Source organism: Varanus komodoensis, unplaced genomic scaffold, assembly GCF_004798865.1.
Source record: "Varanus komodoensis strain SLA01 unplaced genomic scaffold, ASM479886v1 scaffold8, whole genome shotgun sequence".
Lineage (NCBI taxonomy): Eukaryota > Metazoa > Chordata > Lepidosauria > Squamata > Varanidae > Varanus > Varanus komodoensis.
The window spans coordinates 12078864-12096534 of NW_025336481.1; the positions used below are offsets into that span (position 1 = coordinate 12078864).

Consider the following 17671-nt stretch of genomic DNA (forward strand, 5'->3'; position numbering starts at 1 on the left):
GAGAATGGAAAGAAGGCAGTCTGAATGGGTTTGGGAGGGTTTTAGTTATGCAAATAGGGTGCATTAATTAACCCTGTTGCCATAGCTACCACTTTATTGTTAATAGGGGAGGGGGAACACAGGCTGTGCTCATGGGGAATCTGGCCTCTGCTCCCTCACACCATCCCAAAGGGAATCTTCACGCTTACTGCAATTGAAGTATACTGTGATTTTTTTTCTCTCCCCAGGTCTGAAACATATGGAGTGAGCTAGGTTAGAAGGAAAAGGAGAGAAACAAAGTTTTCCATTCACAGCCATTAAGAGAGAGAGAGAGAGAGAGAAAATTAAGATCACGGGAAAGCCTGTTAGAAGCTAAGCTAAAATTACATCTGTGAAGGCTGATAGGGGAGGAGGGTGGACCAGGCTCCCTTTAGTCTGCCATAAAACAGGCTTTTTCTGCTTTGTTTCTTTCCCCTCCCTGTGGGCGGCTGGGGAGGGGGAGCTATTGTTGGTGTTGACCTTGCTGAAAAGCCATAAATATTTGCTTCCACCCCCCACCCCAGCCCATCTATCTACCTTCTGGTTCCTACACTTATAGTGAAAGAGGTCTTCATTGAGAGGCTGTGGAGAGAGATGGAATAGAAAGGCAAGTAGAAAGAAATTCAGAATCATTTAACGCGTGTGTATGTGTGTGTAAATGTGTCCCTTTTCTGCCTTACTGGGCACATCTTGTAACACAAATGTTGATACTGGAATGTTAGCCAGTGTTTCTGCTTGGAAGAGATATTATTTGGATTGAGGATGGAATGACATATTGCCTCATTGTATATATTTAAAAATAACATTCAGGCACATCTTTCAACTTCAACTTGAAATGTCCAAGGTGACTTATTTTTTCTTGGAAAATAGATGTTCCCAGCCTTCTTTTTGGACATAATGGGCCTTCTTGTATGACGGAAGAGCCCACTGTCACTTACTTAAACCAACATGGGCTACCATATGTGCCAGCCACCATTTTGAATATTCAGGTGTGGCTTGTCATGCCATATGAACTTGGGACCATGAGCTATGCAAGGGTTTCTTAAACTTTGCATAAACAACAGTTTCTGGGTTCAGATGGCATGACAAGCCACAGCCATGGCTTGAAAATTGAAAAAGTGTTGGCAAATGCCACAAGTCATAGTGGGCACTGCTGATTGTATAAACTGGGTCTGTGCGAACTGGAGGGAGGAGAGATTTACTCAGAAGAACTGGTAGCAAGAAGTGCTTGATCCTTCCCATATCTACCAGTTATTCCCACAAATGTCACCTCCTGTTTCTTTTCTCCCCACTAGCTATACTTCCATTTCTAAAACACAAGAAATTGAATGGAGACAATTGCAAGGGAGTATAAGTAGAGGTTAAGTATCTTCTCCCAGTGTTGCCTTTATGTCCATTAGCAAGAGTTCCCTGAAATTGCTCCTCCTCTTCCCCAGGGCGAGGTGCTTGCTACCTTGACTTCTGCTCTGGTCCAGACATTGGCAGTGATGAGAAAGGGGAGCTGCAAATGCCATGCAGCTTTATTTCCACCAAGCAATGGCGCGAAAGAGGCTGAAGAGTGGCAGGAGCTGGTGACAGTGATGGGGGAGAAGGCAGACTCACCAGGGGGTGGGTGGCGCCATGGTGACCATCTTGCTCCAGGACCCTCAGAACCTTCAAGCAGGACTGTTAACAGAGCAATCCACACAAGCCAGAAATACCGAGGATAAAGCAGGTCTGCCCCCCATACATGGGGACAATTGGAGCATAGTTTGCATGTCCAAAGGGAAGGCCAAATGGAGGTTCTAGGAATACACCTTCTTAGATGCCAGTCCTCAGGCTCGCTACTTAGAAATCCACTCCTGTTACAGTGAGCTCACTCCCATGTTAGCAAGCACCAGGGTCCGTGCTGCTCCAGCCACACATTAAGCTTCTGCCCATCTGGCTGGAGCATACTGTGTGTTTACATAACATGTGCCTCCCAAGGGGGCGAGTGTCATTGCCATGTTAAATAAATACAGAGTATGCCCAGGCCACATGGTCGAATCTCTGTGCATAATCAGGAGCAGCTGCAATTGATTGCAGGCCATTAGCAGCCTACAAAGCTGGCAGGAAAGGAGGCAAGAGACCCAAGTCTTTCCAAGTGGAATCTGTCAGGCCAGCAGAGAAGCAGGAGAAGAAGTACCAAAGTGTCAGCCGAGACCACTCACTGTTCCCTAGCAAAGTGCAAGCTTTTGTGGCCACCCTTTAAGAAACCAGTGATGGCTCAAGTGCATGGAGACATCCTGGAGCCTAGGTGGATGGCGTAGCCTTGTGAGTGGTTTGTCTTGCGTAAGCATGACCGTACCACTTCATTCTGCACATGGGGTGTTAGCCACTAGCCAGATTGCTCCTCTGCACAAAGAATAAGAGCAACCCATGCACACAGAAAATCGACTAGTCAGGAAGAAAGCAAGATAAGAACTCTTTCCCGTGATAGAAAAAGTTTTCGTCAGTCCAGCAGGAGACAGACGTGCTTTCAAAAGTACATTCTTTTATTGTTGCTAGGACATGATGTGAAAAAAGTAACTTGAAACACTGTCCATCTGAGTGCTGTTAACTTTCTGTAACCGTAGCAAGCTCTCCAAGGAATGGCTTTGCTTTGCTTTCCTTTTCTTTATTATTTAGAGAGCCCAGAGCAGACAGTTTGCTGGCGAGACAGATGTGGTTGGGCAACAACAAACATCTATTTCCATAACTAGAAACAAATTTGGTAATTGCCTGTTTCAGTAGGACTTGATCAAGCAGGAAATGAAATTCCTAAATGGTAGTTAGCAGAAGTATCTATAGCTAAGCTCCAAAGCAAGACATACTTTCAGTGCTCCTGAGTTTTGGTGGCTTGGGGGCAAGGGAAAAAACTAGGTTCTGCAAGCAGAGTACCAGTCTTTTATGGCATTTTAATGATTATTTAACTGAAAGCTACCATTCCATCCTATCTCCTCCCTTCCTTTCTCACCAAAATATACACACTATTTATGCATCACTGATGTGAACAGGGCAAGCAAGGAGGTTATCAATTAGCTCCACCCCCAATGCCACACAAATATGAAGGAACTTCTCCACCACAACATGTGGACACATTTATTCTGCCCTTCCGCTAATCAGCTAGTCTGAGACCTAATAGTCACATACTGCTCGGAGGAGTCCCGGAAAGCATGGGCGCTTTTACGTGATAGAAGTGCTCAGAAGATTTCTTGAGAATGCACATCCCCTTCAGTCTTGAACAGGTAGCCTGAGTGGCATTAGTAATGGATTTGGTCTAAATTCCACCAGCTGATTCTGGGCAGCAGGGCATGCTGCAAGTAACCCTTGCACTTACAAGCTGGAATGTGTCAAATGATACTCTTGGATCTCAGCAAAGACTTCTAGGTTGGCCGTGGTTGCTGGAAAAAGAACAAGGAGACCTTCAGTTATCTAAAGCATGGCTACTACTAAGACACCGAATCCCTCCCAACATGGAGGAGTGTGAGGAGGCTGTGCTGGGTGACTCTACCACTTCTGTTGCATTCCTGTGTTGGCCTCAATGAACTCAAGTTGTTAGAGGGTGAAGATCTGCAATGGAGAATCTGCTGTATTTGTGTAGTTTCTCAGCATGATTTAGACTCTGAATGGCCCAGGGTGTCCACAGGAGACCTCCCGCTGCAGATGTTCAGCCTGGACACATGGGGCTAGGGCTGGCCCTCCATTCGCTAAAGAGCGGTGATCACCCCAGGTGGCAGATGCTGCTGGGCAGTGGAATTTAGGAAGGCAGAGCTGTGTGTGCCATACCTATCCTGTCTGCCTCCTCACTAGCAAACAAGAATGCTGCCCCAGCTGTGCTGGAGTCCTGTCCCCAGAGCTATTGGAAGACTCACTCCAGCAGCTGCCCTGTATGAGGTAAAAAGAGTATGGCAGCCAGCTGTTCGCATCAGGCAGCAAGATGTTTTCTGACCTGTCCTGGCCCAATGCTTGTGCCGGTGATGACCTACAAAGCCCTAAACAGCTTGGGTCTGGGTTACCTGAAGGAATGCCTTCTCTCCTATGTGCCCTTCTGCCCCTTGAGATCTGAGGCGGAGGTCCTGCTCTGGGAGCCCTCCTTGAAGGAGATCAGGAGGGTGACTAGCCAGAGGAGGGCCTTCTCTGCAGTGCACCCCAACTATGGAACAAGCTCCCCAGAGGGTTTTGCCTGGCGCTCACATTATATTCTATTTGGCGTCAGGCAAAACCCTTTTTCTTTTCCCGCCATTTTAAAGTTCAATTGATTTTAACTAGGATTTTAGTATTTCAATTGTCGGATGCTGTGGTGTTTTGTTTTATGCTGCTCGCTTTATTGTAAGCCATCCCAAGATGCTAGTGGGGGGTGGGGTGCAAAACCATTAAATAAGTAAATAACACAAACTCTGGAGACTGTGCCTGAGAATTACAGTAGAGGACACAGGACTAATGAGCCTCCCGTGGCCCATGTGCCCACCCTTACGCAGTTGGACTTGCATGGGGAAATATGCTTTCATCTTGCCTCGCTCTTGGGTATAATGGAGCCAGGCTGAAGGGTTAGACTTGTACAGGTGTGAGCTGTCCGTCCTCTGATCTGCAGTCCCAGGTAGGAAACCCCCCCAGAAGATGTGTTGAGCCCATGGTGGGCTGCTACCTCTGGACAGTGGCTGCACATGGAGCCTTCACTGCTGCTTGGAAGGGCCACCTCTGCACTGGGTTCAGCCCGGTCCTATCAAATCTGAATGTTCACCCCAGCTTGACTTCTTTGTCTTGTTTGCTTCTGCCTTTTGAAGCCCCTCTCTCTTATTTTGGTTACACATTTTCCTGCTCTTCAATGAAAAATTTACATGAAAGGAGGACTGAAAAATTGTTGTCAGTTACAAATGAGTAAACATTCCCCCTTGCCCCAGAAGCTCTCTGTTTTCGTAATGAAAGTATTTGCAGAGCTGCATGCTAAGCCTGACCTTTTGTCATAGGAAAATTTATCATTGTTGTAGAGCGTTCCAACCAGACATACCTGTGTGTGTGAGAGAGAGAGTGTAAACATTAGGATAAGGCTAAAGTTCACAAACAGTGACCTTCTAGGTAGAACTGGGTCAAAAAAAATTGCAGGTTGCATTAAAACTTGTGCTCTGTATTAAGAATAACATTTCTCCCAGGAAAGAGTCACTGGGAATTTGCAAGTTAATTTTATTTAAATGTACAGGAAATTAAAATATCCCCTTGACTACCCTTGTAGCCAGACAGTAGGGGAAAACCCCATCAGGTTCAGAATAGTTCAAAACAAAATGCCCTGGTGATAGTTTTACCATAAAAATATGTTTATGTGCTCCAAAACCATGTATCTAGACATGTTTTGTAGACCATGTTATATGTGATTTAAAAATTGTGTGTGGTATGGAGATCTCCATGGGATGCTATTGCTTGTAAACCTGATGCACAACACTCTGCTTTTTAAAGTTACTTTCTTCCATATCACACTGATGGTGCTATGTTAGCAATACTTGTGAAATGTTGCATGAATGTTTTTACTTCCCTGCGGATACATGGATCAGATACCCAGTTGCCCAAACCATGCATTTGTGGCAGAATAAATGCTCTGTGTGCACTTTCCATCATAGAGAAATTTTCTCATATAAAGATCCTTTATGCTGAGGATTTCCATCAGTGCTTGCCATGCCCTGGCTGTAGCTCATTGTGTATCCCTCAGACTCAACAAAGGCTTGGAAATTTCAGATGCACAGGTGGAAACTTCTGGCAGATTTTAACAGCTGTGGACCCACAACAGAAAGATACTCCTGCATTGTATTTGCTTTTGCACACATGGCGTGACTATGGATAGTTTTTTTCCATCCCTCATTTTCTGGAGCGATAAGCACTAGATTTCTGCTGACCTCCATGGCTGGAACATTAGAAGATCAGGTCACATATGTGTGCAGGTTCCTTAATGGAGCAGTGATGATTCAGAAGAAGACTTCCTTCTTCTACTGTTTGAAGGACTGCATGCTGAAAACTAGTTATCTGTTGCTTCACAGGGCAGGACCTGAGCCAATAGCTTCAACCCTAACCCTTCTGAAGGTCTGGGAGGCTCCAACACTGTACTTTTTTCAACACCTCCTGAAAGCCCTTTTATTTGATCTTTCATTGTTCATTGGCCACCTCACCCAAATCTCCACATTGGATGAGGTGGCCTACTGTAGGCCAGAATGTGCTGTGCTGTTCATCTTCCAGGGATTGGACAACCTTTCCTGAAATGTGTGGCTGTATTTCTCTGTTGACATTGTCCATTGAGGAGGTCAACAGATATGAATTGTCCTCACTTCTGAAATATAGGTCTGGAGGTGACCGAGAGGAAGATGTGTTGTCTCCTTGGTTCAAGGAAAAGGGCAGGGAGAAGAAAACAAGATCATCTGTATCTTGCAGGCCCATGGCCACCTTGGGAATGGGGCTCATTTCAGGTTGGTGAGCAAAATGGCAGCCACATTCTGTAAATGTGGGGCATTATGTGCTACCAGAGCTGTGAGGCTAGACCTCCGTAGTGAGAACATTTTGCTTGCTTTGAGGTCTGTTGCACTCATTCCAGCATATAACTTGGAGTACATGGAAAGAGGTTTTTTTTTTTTTTTTTTTTTTTTTTGCCTATAGCCTTGCAGTGGGTAACAGATCTCCTAATTCCTGATTTCATTTTAAAAATATTTTAAATTTATGCTTTAAATTGCTGTGAACTGCCCAGGGTGCTTCGAATATTGGACTGTATAAAAATGCAATACATACATACATACATACTGTGCCAGTGGATTTCCTGCCAGGGCAGATAGTTAGACTAGATATGAATCTGTGGTGATAGCCATGGTAGAAAAGGAAGTATCTGTAATTCAGCAGATGAGACGGACACAAGCAAAGCTGCTCAGAAGACCATGGCCACAGTTCTCAAAATGCAGGACTGGTGTGTAGAAGGAAGGATGGAAAGGAGGACAGGCAGAGGCCAGGGCTGATGGAGTGACCTCTCTGGACAACAGAGTGGCATTCCAGTCAAGCCCCAGCACCATAATCCACCAGAGGATTATGCCACTCTGTATATGCTCGACCCCCCATTGATCCCATTTGAGATCAAACTCAGGGTTTTTTTGTGCTGTTTGGGTAAGATATGTGATGGGGTTTATTTGCTTTCCCAAAGATGGTTACTCTTTCAGACCTCTTAAAATACCTGGGAGCTGTTAACATACAGTGAGGCTGCAGTGCATGCAGGGCTACACTTTGTGCAGCTGCCAGTTTGAATATGCAATCTCTGCCCGGAGGTTGTCATGTCATACAAATTCAGCAAGTATGGTTTGTGTAAGGATTAAACAAGCCTCATATAACCTATGATCTGTTGATTCACCTTCACATAACCCACACCCAGAAAGTGCACACAACATGGCAACACCCCTGAGTAGGGTTTACATAGGCAGCCTGGCATCTGTGGAGTCTATAGCCCATCATCAGCTAAACAACCCACGGCAAGTCACAACATGTCATCCAAACCCAGTTACTGGGTTGGATTAAATGAACTATGGATGGAAGGAAAAATAGATAGCAGCAATGCTCCAGAAGCATTCACACATATCATCTAGCAGTCAGCACCTCATGGGTCCATTTGTGGAAGATGTTATGCACGTTGTTACACAAATCCTTGCAGGAACAAAATAGCATCTGTGGATTTAGGTGTACTTTTGTGCAGCACTATAGAGTGAGATGAAGAAACAAGAGGTCTGAAGTGAATAGAAGACCTCTTTTGCTTGCGGAATGACACCTTGGGATCCAACCCACTGGGGACACTTTTCCCTGCTTAAGGATACACAGGAAAAGTATATCTTGGGGATAAAGGTGAAATGTGACATAATTTTAAGTGCACATGGATTTTGCATCCAGGACACACATGTAGTAACCCAGACAAAATCCTGATCTTGCACTTCTCATGTTGATTCTTCCATGGATTTTTTTTTCCATGGAGGAAAACCTTTACATTAGGAACCAGGCTACACAAACTTGACTGCATGCAACCTTACAATGCCCTTGGGAATGAGAGAAGACTTACCTGCAGTATGTTTCCTACTGCTATTTAACATTTCTGAAGCACCGAAAAGTCTGTGATCATCATAATCCTCAAAGCATCCATTGCTTTGAAGTCGTTCTATTGATGTAGAGGTGCTACTATTAAATAAGGACTTCAAGAGTTGTAACCGAAGGGACTTGACCTCAAGTCATCTCTGGCACAGATAAGGAAAACTGAAGCAGGGTATAGAAAGAGAAGGGAGCATGAGGTTGCTAGCCTTTTTTACTCCTCCTCCTCCTCTCTTTTTTGGTAGTTCCTTACCCTGTGCCTTTATCTGGCATGGAGATAACGTAAGAGAAAGCTTAATCAGCTAATATTTTACAGAACAGACTGCTGCTAGGCACAGGAGTGGGGTCAGGAAAAATAAACTTTGGCAAACCAATATATTTAAAGGCGAGCAGGAATCACAGGGCCGAATAGGAGAAGTTATTGGGTGTTCCGGTCTGTTACCTGTAAAGGCCTGATTTCAGATGTTTGAATCCTACTGTTTCACTTAATTCCCTGAATTGGAGGAAGTTGGCCATTGACCAATATTAGACCTGATTGTTTCTATCTTTCTCTGTCTCTCTCTCTCTGCATTTGTTTGATCTCTTGAAATTTGCACACGTGCAAATTTGTAGTGCAGGGAGGGAGCAAGAACGGCATTTGTATGAAAGAAAAATAAGGAAAAAAATAGAACTTAAGTTGGGACTGTTCTCACTTTGTAAGTCTTTCCCAGTATATGGAGATGTATTGCATTTCTGTGGAAATTATAATTGTTTATAAATGTGCATCTGTGCATAAAATGCAGAACATACCCTCTTCTATCCTGTTTTGGTTCATAAATGGCCACTATCTTTTTATAACATCTGATGAAGCGATCTGGAGGTCTCAGAAGCCTGCACATTTTTGTGATCTTTTAATTGGCGTAATAAATGCATTACAGGAATAGGGATTTTATGTTTTTCTGCGTGAAATGTTTGCACTTATTGCCACAGAGTGCCAATGGCCCAGTCAGGCTTTCTGCTGTACCCCATTTAACCGATTTTAACAGAGACTGTGTGATGCTTTCCCGAGAGCATCTTGGTCCAAGAGGCTCCCAGATGCAAGGAGTGTGTTGGCCCTCAAACAGTTCTGGCTAAATCTTTGCTGGCATAGTGTCCATAGGAAGCTCCAGTATATCTCTCCAACCCTGCAACTCATGTATATTTTGTGAATCCTCTTTAATCCCTTTATCCCTCTGGTTTTCTCCCCTCTCTGCTAACTATTCCGTATAATCTCTGGAATTCAGCACAGGTGTCTGTGCTTTTTTGAGAAGCTTTAGTGTTCAAGGAACACTCCCTCCTTCTCTTCCCCAGTAGCTTCCAGCCATGCAGTGAGTAAAGAACAAAATTCATTCTGATTTAGGATTATATCCTACAGATAACTTTTAGAAGAAAATCATCCCTGATGAACCTTGTCTGTGAAAAACAGGGCAGAGCCCATGTGGTGTAGTGGAGAATTGGGTGGGCCTGGGACTTGGGTGATCTGGGTTCTAGTTCCTGCCACCGGGGTGACTTTGGGCCAGTCAGTCTCAGCCCAACCCACCTCACAGGGATGTTGTTGTGGGGCTAAGACTGAGATCAGGAGGTGGCAAATGATGTAATCCTTTTTGAGTTCTTCAAAAGAAAAAAGGTGGGGTATCGATCTAATAACCCTTCAAGACCCTTTATATTGTCTCATGGAATGCTGTACAAATCTGTGCAAAGCACAGTTCGTATGCAGTGCTCCTTGACAAGCAGGTTTTCACTGTATTTGTAATGTTCCTCTAATCCTCGGAATGTCCTCCCATCCGGGGGGGGGGGGGGGGGGAGCGGGGAGAGCTGGGCAAATGCAACCAGTTAAGAAAGCTCTCAGGCAAGAATATATCATATAATAGCTTTTAGAAATGATTGCAAGGTTGCATGGAAATGACTGGAGAAATATTGGCAAAGCTTGAAAACTCCAAGCCCATCAGAACACCAGACAGAACATACAGCGGTCAGCCACTAAGTGTCCAGCAAACCTTCTGGGCTCTTCTGCATAGCTGCTCCTCTATCCATGCAATTCACGGCCTCTTTCTTTACTGGCATCCTTCTCACTCAGACTTGTTAGTTCTGGTTTGCTGATTTATATAATAATTGGAGAAGTAGCAGTAGCTGCAACAACTGTGTGATGCAGCAACCCAATTTCCACTCCATATGCCCAGTTTTGCCTTCATCTTGTTAAAATTTGGCCTTAGCAACACTGGAAGTTACTACACATTTCCATATTTAATAGGCAAACTTGTTCCTTGTTAAAGTGACTCATTTCCTGGTTTTTCAGAATGTTTTGCCAGATGAAAATAGGGCATGCTTGCTTTACATTAGGCAGGAAAGGGAGGCTTGTAGAGAGGGGAGCATCTCACCACACAGCGCAGCAACTTAGCTGGTTGCAAGAGCCCACTGGGAGGATGGGGGAGAAGAAAGTACATGTGCATTCTAGAGGATGCCAGCATGGCTAATGAGCAGAGTCAGGGAAACTACAAAAGGCTTCTTTTAGAAGTGGGGATCTTGCACACATCAGAACAAAAAAAGAACTAACTCTGGTAAAAACAAATGTGAGTTAATGATCAGGCCAGTGAAAAAAGAAGAGAGGATGTGAGGATCATCGTGCCAAATACATTAAAACAAGCAATTAACATTTCTTTGCAAACATCAGAAGAAGGAAACCGGCTACCTAGGCAGTTGTGGACAGTAAGATGAAAAGTGTTAAGAAAAGAAGATAGGGAGGTGGTGAAGAAGCTAAATGAATTTGTTGTTAGCTGTGGAACCCATTGGATAGGTAGCCCCCTGAACAATTTTATTTGGCGAAGGCATCTAAAGAACTAAATGAAATAGGAGTGTAAAATAGGACATTCTAGGGCTAACTGGCAAAGTGAAAAGCTATTGAGTCTAGGTGGGATATTTCTAAGACTTCTTAAAAGGACTCTGGTGTGATATTGTTACCTTTCAAACAAACAGAAATGTAACGCCTTTAAAAATATTGGCTTCATTACTAGAAGGCATACAGCAAAGCAGTAGACCAACTTGGCATGCCCAGGATGTATTGGACTACAGGTCCCATCACTCCCAGCCAGCCTGGCTTGGCCTGGCCTTGTACTGTCTGCAGGTGATCGGAGTTTTGGTCTGAAATGTTGGAAGGGCAACAGAAGAGGTTGCCCTCATCCCCTGCTGCCCCCTCTAGTAGCTGTGCTCAGTGGGGAACATCCATGTGCTCCTCATGTTTGCCTGGGAGCCAGTGTGGTGTGAGCTTCTCCAGGCATTTCATTCCAGGAAAATGCTTGCACACTGGGGGAGAGGCCTAAGGGGCTCTAGGATCAGGGTGACCCGGGCAAGGACTGTCCCTCAGTGATGCACAACATATTGGCTGCATGCAGAAGGTCCCTGGTTTAATCCTCAGCATTTCTAAGGATGGCTGGAAAAACTTGCTTCAGAGATCCTGTACTGCTGTTGCCTCATAGCATAAACATGATTCAATTAGATGGCCCAGTGGTCAGATTCAGTATAAGGCCGTTTCATACTCAGCTACTTCACAGGATGGTTGCAAGCGTAACGTTTGGGTAATATCTCTCCTAGCCATCCTGAGATCCGTGGAGAAAAGGTGAGAACCGTGTATTGTTTTCAGAGATGCAAAGCATAATGTTAAGCAGCACTGAGTGCCATTTGACCCTTTGGAGCAACAGATTTTCCTCTGGTCAGGAAAAATAATATTCTTTGGGGCAAGAATATCAAGGGAGTTGAGCCTTTGTTTTGAAAACACACACCCATATGCAGTGAGAGAGAGAAAAGGAGAGGGGGGCGGGGAACCTATTTTCTCCATTTTTATGCTTGCAAATGCTTGATGGCTACTGCATTTATACCTGGCTTCTGGTGCAGTGTTATTCCTTTATGTGTCTGCTTCAATTTGGCTTGCAATTCTAACGAAGCAAGTCTTCATTCAAATCAGGAGGAAACCTTGGCTGGGCCCAGCCTGTGCTTGGAGCTGAGATAAATGAAGTTGCATGCCCGTTGCAAGTCAGTCACATGGGGCTGCTGGTGAGAATGACAATGAGTTTCCCCTGCCTTGTCACACAGATTGCATTGGCTAACAAGATTAGATTTTCATAAATTTGAGACATTCCCCCTCCCTCATGACTTAGTGGGCAGCCAGGAGTCCAGACATGGCTGGATCTTGCGCATACTTGGTTGTTAGCCAGCAAGGGGGTGTGTGTGTCTGCGTGTGCATGAGAGGGGGTGCTGGGGAGGGGGGGATTTAGTAGGTCAGTTTTAGGTTGTTCTAGGAAATAGATTTTGCTTCACTGTATCTCTCCATTGCATTTCAGCATCATGGAAGACTGCATATGCTTCTAACACATTTGGATTTCCAGGGCTTTCCAGAAATGGCTGGGGGTTTTGTTTTTAACACAACAAAGGCTCCATGCATGGAAAGAAACCAGACCCATCCAGTTTGTCAACTGAATATTGAAATGTGGAAAATATAACAGTCGGCAGAATTTGACATGCACCTATTTTTGCTTGCTTCCCTTTGTTCTCTGGAGGACCATAAAATGGGCAACAATGCTCTGTTTAGGTCATAATCTTTCTGCACTGAGGGCCTTACTGGGTTCTGCTGGGATGTTGGGAGCTGCACATCTCTGTGTGGAGACTCATAGAGAGGCATTCGCAAACAACTCATGGGACGCAACTGCATGGTCACACACTGAGAACAGAACAAGAAAGACCATCTAGACTATTCACATATGGTTAGAAACCAACTGCTTCCAAGATCTCTCACGCAGGATGGGTCCCATGCTCAAGCTGCTGAGCAGCTGGTGTACCCAGGCATGCCAACTCTGATAACACAGGTAGCACAGAGCCAACAAGCACACTTATTCAACTCCAGCTTCTGCTCAGAGGTCTGGCACCTGTTTGAATCAAATGGAATCTCGTCTCAGCAGCCTCCCTTCTCAAGCCACCCGGTCATCCTGGCTTCTGGTCCTTCTCTCTCCTCTAATCCACTCTGGATTAGCATCAGGACATCCCACATTCCCTTACCTGGAACTTTTCCAGAAATATCAGGGGCAAGTGGGAGTGGCTCAGTGGAAGAGGGCATGTTTTGCATGAAGGAGGTTCCAGGTTTGCTTTCTGGCATCTCTTGCCCGAAACCTTGGAAAGCCATTGCTGGCAGTCAGCATTAACAATATTGGGCTAGGTGGACCCATGGCCTCTATGTTCCCAAAAGGAAAAAACTCTAGGAAGCTGCTCTATATTTCCCGAAAGGGTCATATTTGTAGAACATGCCAAGGCAGAGACAAGCCTTTGAGCAATGTGTTCTAGGAAGCCCAAGGGATTCTAGGGGAAGAACCAGAGAGCCTGCTCAGAAAATGCTTTTCCTCTTTCTTTTCTGGGGATCTGAAGGGCTTGCGCATGTTGTTCCCAAAGATGCAGCTGTACCCCTGGCCTAAAGGACTGCGATGTTTCCAAAGTTGCCAGAGTTCTAAGGCAGTGGCTAAGTGTAGGTTGTGACTCAGAAAGGCTCTTGTTTTCTCATTTCCACCAAATACCCATCACACGACCTTTGGCGAGCCATTCTTCCCCCACCTCCCGATTTACACTGTGGCCATAACAAGACGAAAATACCTAGCAGAATAAGGAGTTCTGTAAACATTAATAAAGGAACAGCAAGTACATCACCACATTCCTTCCTGAAATTTCAAAACTAAGTTCATTGGTTAAGCACAATCAGTAATCACGTACGCATTGAACCCTTTGCTTGTATTTTGCGCAGTACTTCATGATCAGTGTTATCAATCTGCACAGCAACCTTGCTAAGTAGTTACTTCATCATTCTTCCCATTTAGCAGATGACACACTGACGCTGTGGGCGAGGGTTCTTTTCTGTGGGGTTCTTGGTTGAGCAAGGATTTGAATTTGATTCATCCAAGTCCAGTGCAACATCCAATGCAATGCACAAGCTTTGTTAATTGTGACTGTGCATCATTCCATCATTTTTGTTTTTTAGCTCCTTGTATGCTTTGCATTTTCGTAGTCAATGCTTCGGACTGGGTTTGAGTCCAAAAATCTCTCTTGAGCATATCCAACTCATTGGCTGACCCTTAGCCACCTGCCACCTTGTGTAGAACCTTTCTAGAGTTTCAGCATCAGGTATGCTCTTTCCCTGGTTGCAAGGATGTGTGCAGGTGCCCTCTTCCAAAGTGTGTGATTGTTTGATATGTACCAAAGCTGTTCTGTGGTTTCCAACAGACTTGGAAATGGAAGCACAGCCAGTTATCTGTGCTAAGTGAGGGTTGCCTCTAGGTAATCAGGCAGGAAGACTTCTATAAAGTTAGATCACTTTTTTCTTTCATTCTCATTTCTTTATTTGCATGCTGCCTTTCACCAGTTAGTCATGACCAGTGCCGCTCAGAACCACCTCAAAATATCGCTCAATCAAGAAAACTGTACCAACACAATAACCTTTCAAACACCAGTTCAATAGCATTTCAAAACAAGTAATTAACAATATGTTAGCAAGATTTAACTTGGCTCCGCAAGCGTTATTTAGTGTTCCATTTCACAATTTTGTGCCCAGCGTCAATATCTGAATTTCAAAATTTTAATTTGATGCCATTTTTAAAAAATTCTATTGTTTGTGCTTGACCATTCAAGGAATGTTTTCTGATTAACTGAATTAAGTAAAGATAAGAATTACAAAATGCTTCTGCAAGTTTACTGTGAGATACTGTTTTGCTTGAGTGTGACTTACTGGGTACTATGAAATACTGGCCTCTCCTTGCTGATGGATACTGTCAAAGAATGAGTGTTAACTAGTCAGATGCTGTCAAATGTTGACTATGTGTCAGCTCGCAAAATCTGTCAAATGTTGACTACTGTCAGAACAATCTTTGGCTTTGTTTTTAGTCTTTGTTCAGAGACTATTTGCCACTAAGATCCACAAAGGGGATTTATGGATTTGCTCACTATAGATAAAATGAATTTGCCCCACAAAGGCGATTTTGGAGAGCAAATTCTTGTTAGCAAAGATTTTGTGGGTGCCTACTTCTTGTGCATGTCTGTAAGCATACCTGTGGTTGCCCCTTGCACAATGCACAGCTAAGCTTCCCATGCTGCCCATCATACTGAAAAAGGTGCAATCAGTGTGTTCCCTGGTCGTCAAGAACCACATTTTCTGCAAAAGCCTCATTAATTCCCACTGGAAAAAGTGGTTTGAGGTTTACAGCCATAATTGAAGAAAACTGCCTATTGCAAAAACTCCTGAGACAATTGTATGAGTGCTGGCAACCCTTGGTGATGAGTATTTTCACTCAGTTCTTGAAACTGATAACGCTTATGGGAATGCGTGAAAAATACTTATTTGCAAAATCAATCTATGCATTGCTCAGTGCTCCTGCTGCCTGGATTCCCAAAGCGTCACTGTTTGTCTAGACAGAAAATACAAAGAAACAGGTTGTGTCACTTCAATGCAGTGTCTGAACCTGCCTCTGAAATGTATTCAGGAGTAAAAAATATGCTAAATTAAATTAGTGTGACCTTACTTTGCATTTTGAAGCCACATTTGTCCGTCTCATAAAGCTTGGTGCATCCATCACCTTTCCCTGGGGGAAATTACAGAGAAAAATGGAATGAGGTCTCCTCTAATTGAAAAGTGACAATGATTAGGAAGCCAAATACAAAATGTGTTGGATTTAAAAGCACACACAACATAAATAGACGTGAGCTGAATGATAAATTCTTGCAGTTTATTTCCTTTCCTCCAAGGGTCTTTTTTTTTTTTCAAAGTGATCAAGTTTTTTGCATGGTTACACTAGTAATATATTAACCTGAGATTAGATTTGAACGGGCTCCTCTCTCCAAACATTTTTGACTAGTATTTTGAATAAGTAAATTTAGCTCCTGGTGTATCTACTAGCTTCTAAATATATAATTGATGAATAAAAGAAAATGGCCCTGAGCACTAATTGTTGTGTAGTGTAGTGGTCAGAGTACTATATTAGAATTTGGAACACGTGGGTCCTACTCCCCACTTGTCATGAAGCTCACCGGGTGACTTCAGGCCAGTCACAGCCTAATCGACCTTGCAGGGTTGTTGTGAAGTCTCTCCTTTGTGTATCTCTGGGATCGGGGAAGATAAAATATATAGCAGATATCATGATGCCTCCTTTCTACTTCCACTGCTCCTAGATTATGCAGGACAGGTACACTCTGGAAATAGTGGCAGGAAAGATGTGGTTATGAGATGGAAGGTAGTGATGCATAAGCTGTTTATTGGTTACAGCAAAAAGGAGACCCCCCCCCCCCAGCACACAATAATTGTTTAAGTACAGTATAGGCATCATGGAGGAGATAACAGGACAGAAATCTAGTGAGAATAGAGCTCCAGGTTAATAACCTAATCCCCTAAGACTATGATTCCCACTTCATGTTAATGTTCAAGAGTTACTCCCAATCCATCTATATGATAGGGATGAATGAATGACAGCTTTTGGTGCTGTTGATGGGTTCATATTCCCTCTATCAAATATACCATTCTTTACCAAGAATATAAACAGTAAGGAAACTCAGATCCTGCAACCACAATAAATGCATACCTGCCTGTACTTCAGAAGTCCTGGGCTTTCTTTCACAGTGCTAACAGAGCCTTTTCAGGAGTGGCGCCAACTCTTTAGAATTCCCTTCCAAGGGAAATTAGTGCTCCCTACCTTCTGTGCTTTCCATTGTCAGCAAAAGACTCTACTCTTTGACTTAACAGGATGCTTGTTGCATGAAAATAGTTTGCTCACTGATGTGCAGGTGTGTACACATTCTTTGCTTTGAAAAAATGCCTATCAGCTTTTAGGATTTTAGGCAGTTTTCATCTTTTGTTCATCACCCTATTTATTTATTTAAGAAGTGTTTTATACCATTCACAGCTCATGGGCTTTCTGAATAGTTTAATCCTTGATCCGTATAGAGAAGTTGTGTGTAGGTGTTTGTGCATGTACATTTATGCATGCATGAAGACAAGTGGTTGGTGGCTGGTAGGTTCAGGGGCCAAACAATGGTGATTGTAGAAATGAGACCCTCCACAGGGGGCAGAAGGATAAAGTTCCTTCTACTAGGGACCCAACTCAGATGAAGCTCCTTTGTCTATTCTATGGGGGGGAAAGAGAGAAAGAAAATCATAGTGATGTCTTTAATGCCTGTTTTGGCTCTGAATGCAGCCATATTCAGTGCTAAACCCCACTTTTCATGCTGGTTTATGTGTGGTAAAACTGTTGGAATAGCATTGCCTGCATATCATGCACCCTGATAATACTTTTTCTCAAGAATTCTAGGACTGCCAGGAGAGTAAATAATTTTCAGTTGCTAAACCATTTCATTTGACAAATCCACTGATTAACTAGCCAGTAGTAAACATGTTTTGCTATCTAATTTAATGAATTGTATACAAAATACCGATGTTTAACACTCCAAAAATTGTTTGATAGTAGAATACTATCTGTATCAATGTATCTGTCCTCACCTTGCTTTCTGTTTTTCAGCTGGAAAA

The 17671-nt window shown here is 43.7% G+C and overlaps 1 protein-coding gene across 5 annotated transcripts in view; it reads left to right on the forward strand.

Annotated features, from left to right (window-relative positions):
* The window catches only part of PMEPA1 (prostate transmembrane protein, androgen induced 1), an 85257-nt gene that overhangs the window by 40947 nt on the left and 26639 nt on the right, over positions 1-17671 (forward strand). Inside the window, exons 1-2 of one of the 5 annotated variants that reach the window (XM_044454733.1) lie at positions 8826-8833; positions 10255-10256. The exons of the other annotated variants lie outside the window; for them this stretch is intronic. Of the exons in view, the coding sequence (XP_044310668.1) occupies positions 8826-8833; positions 10255-10256 (10 nt within the window). Of the gene's footprint in view, positions 1-8825; positions 8834-10254; positions 10257-17671 lie in introns of those variants that run through there. 5 annotated transcript variants of the gene reach the window in all.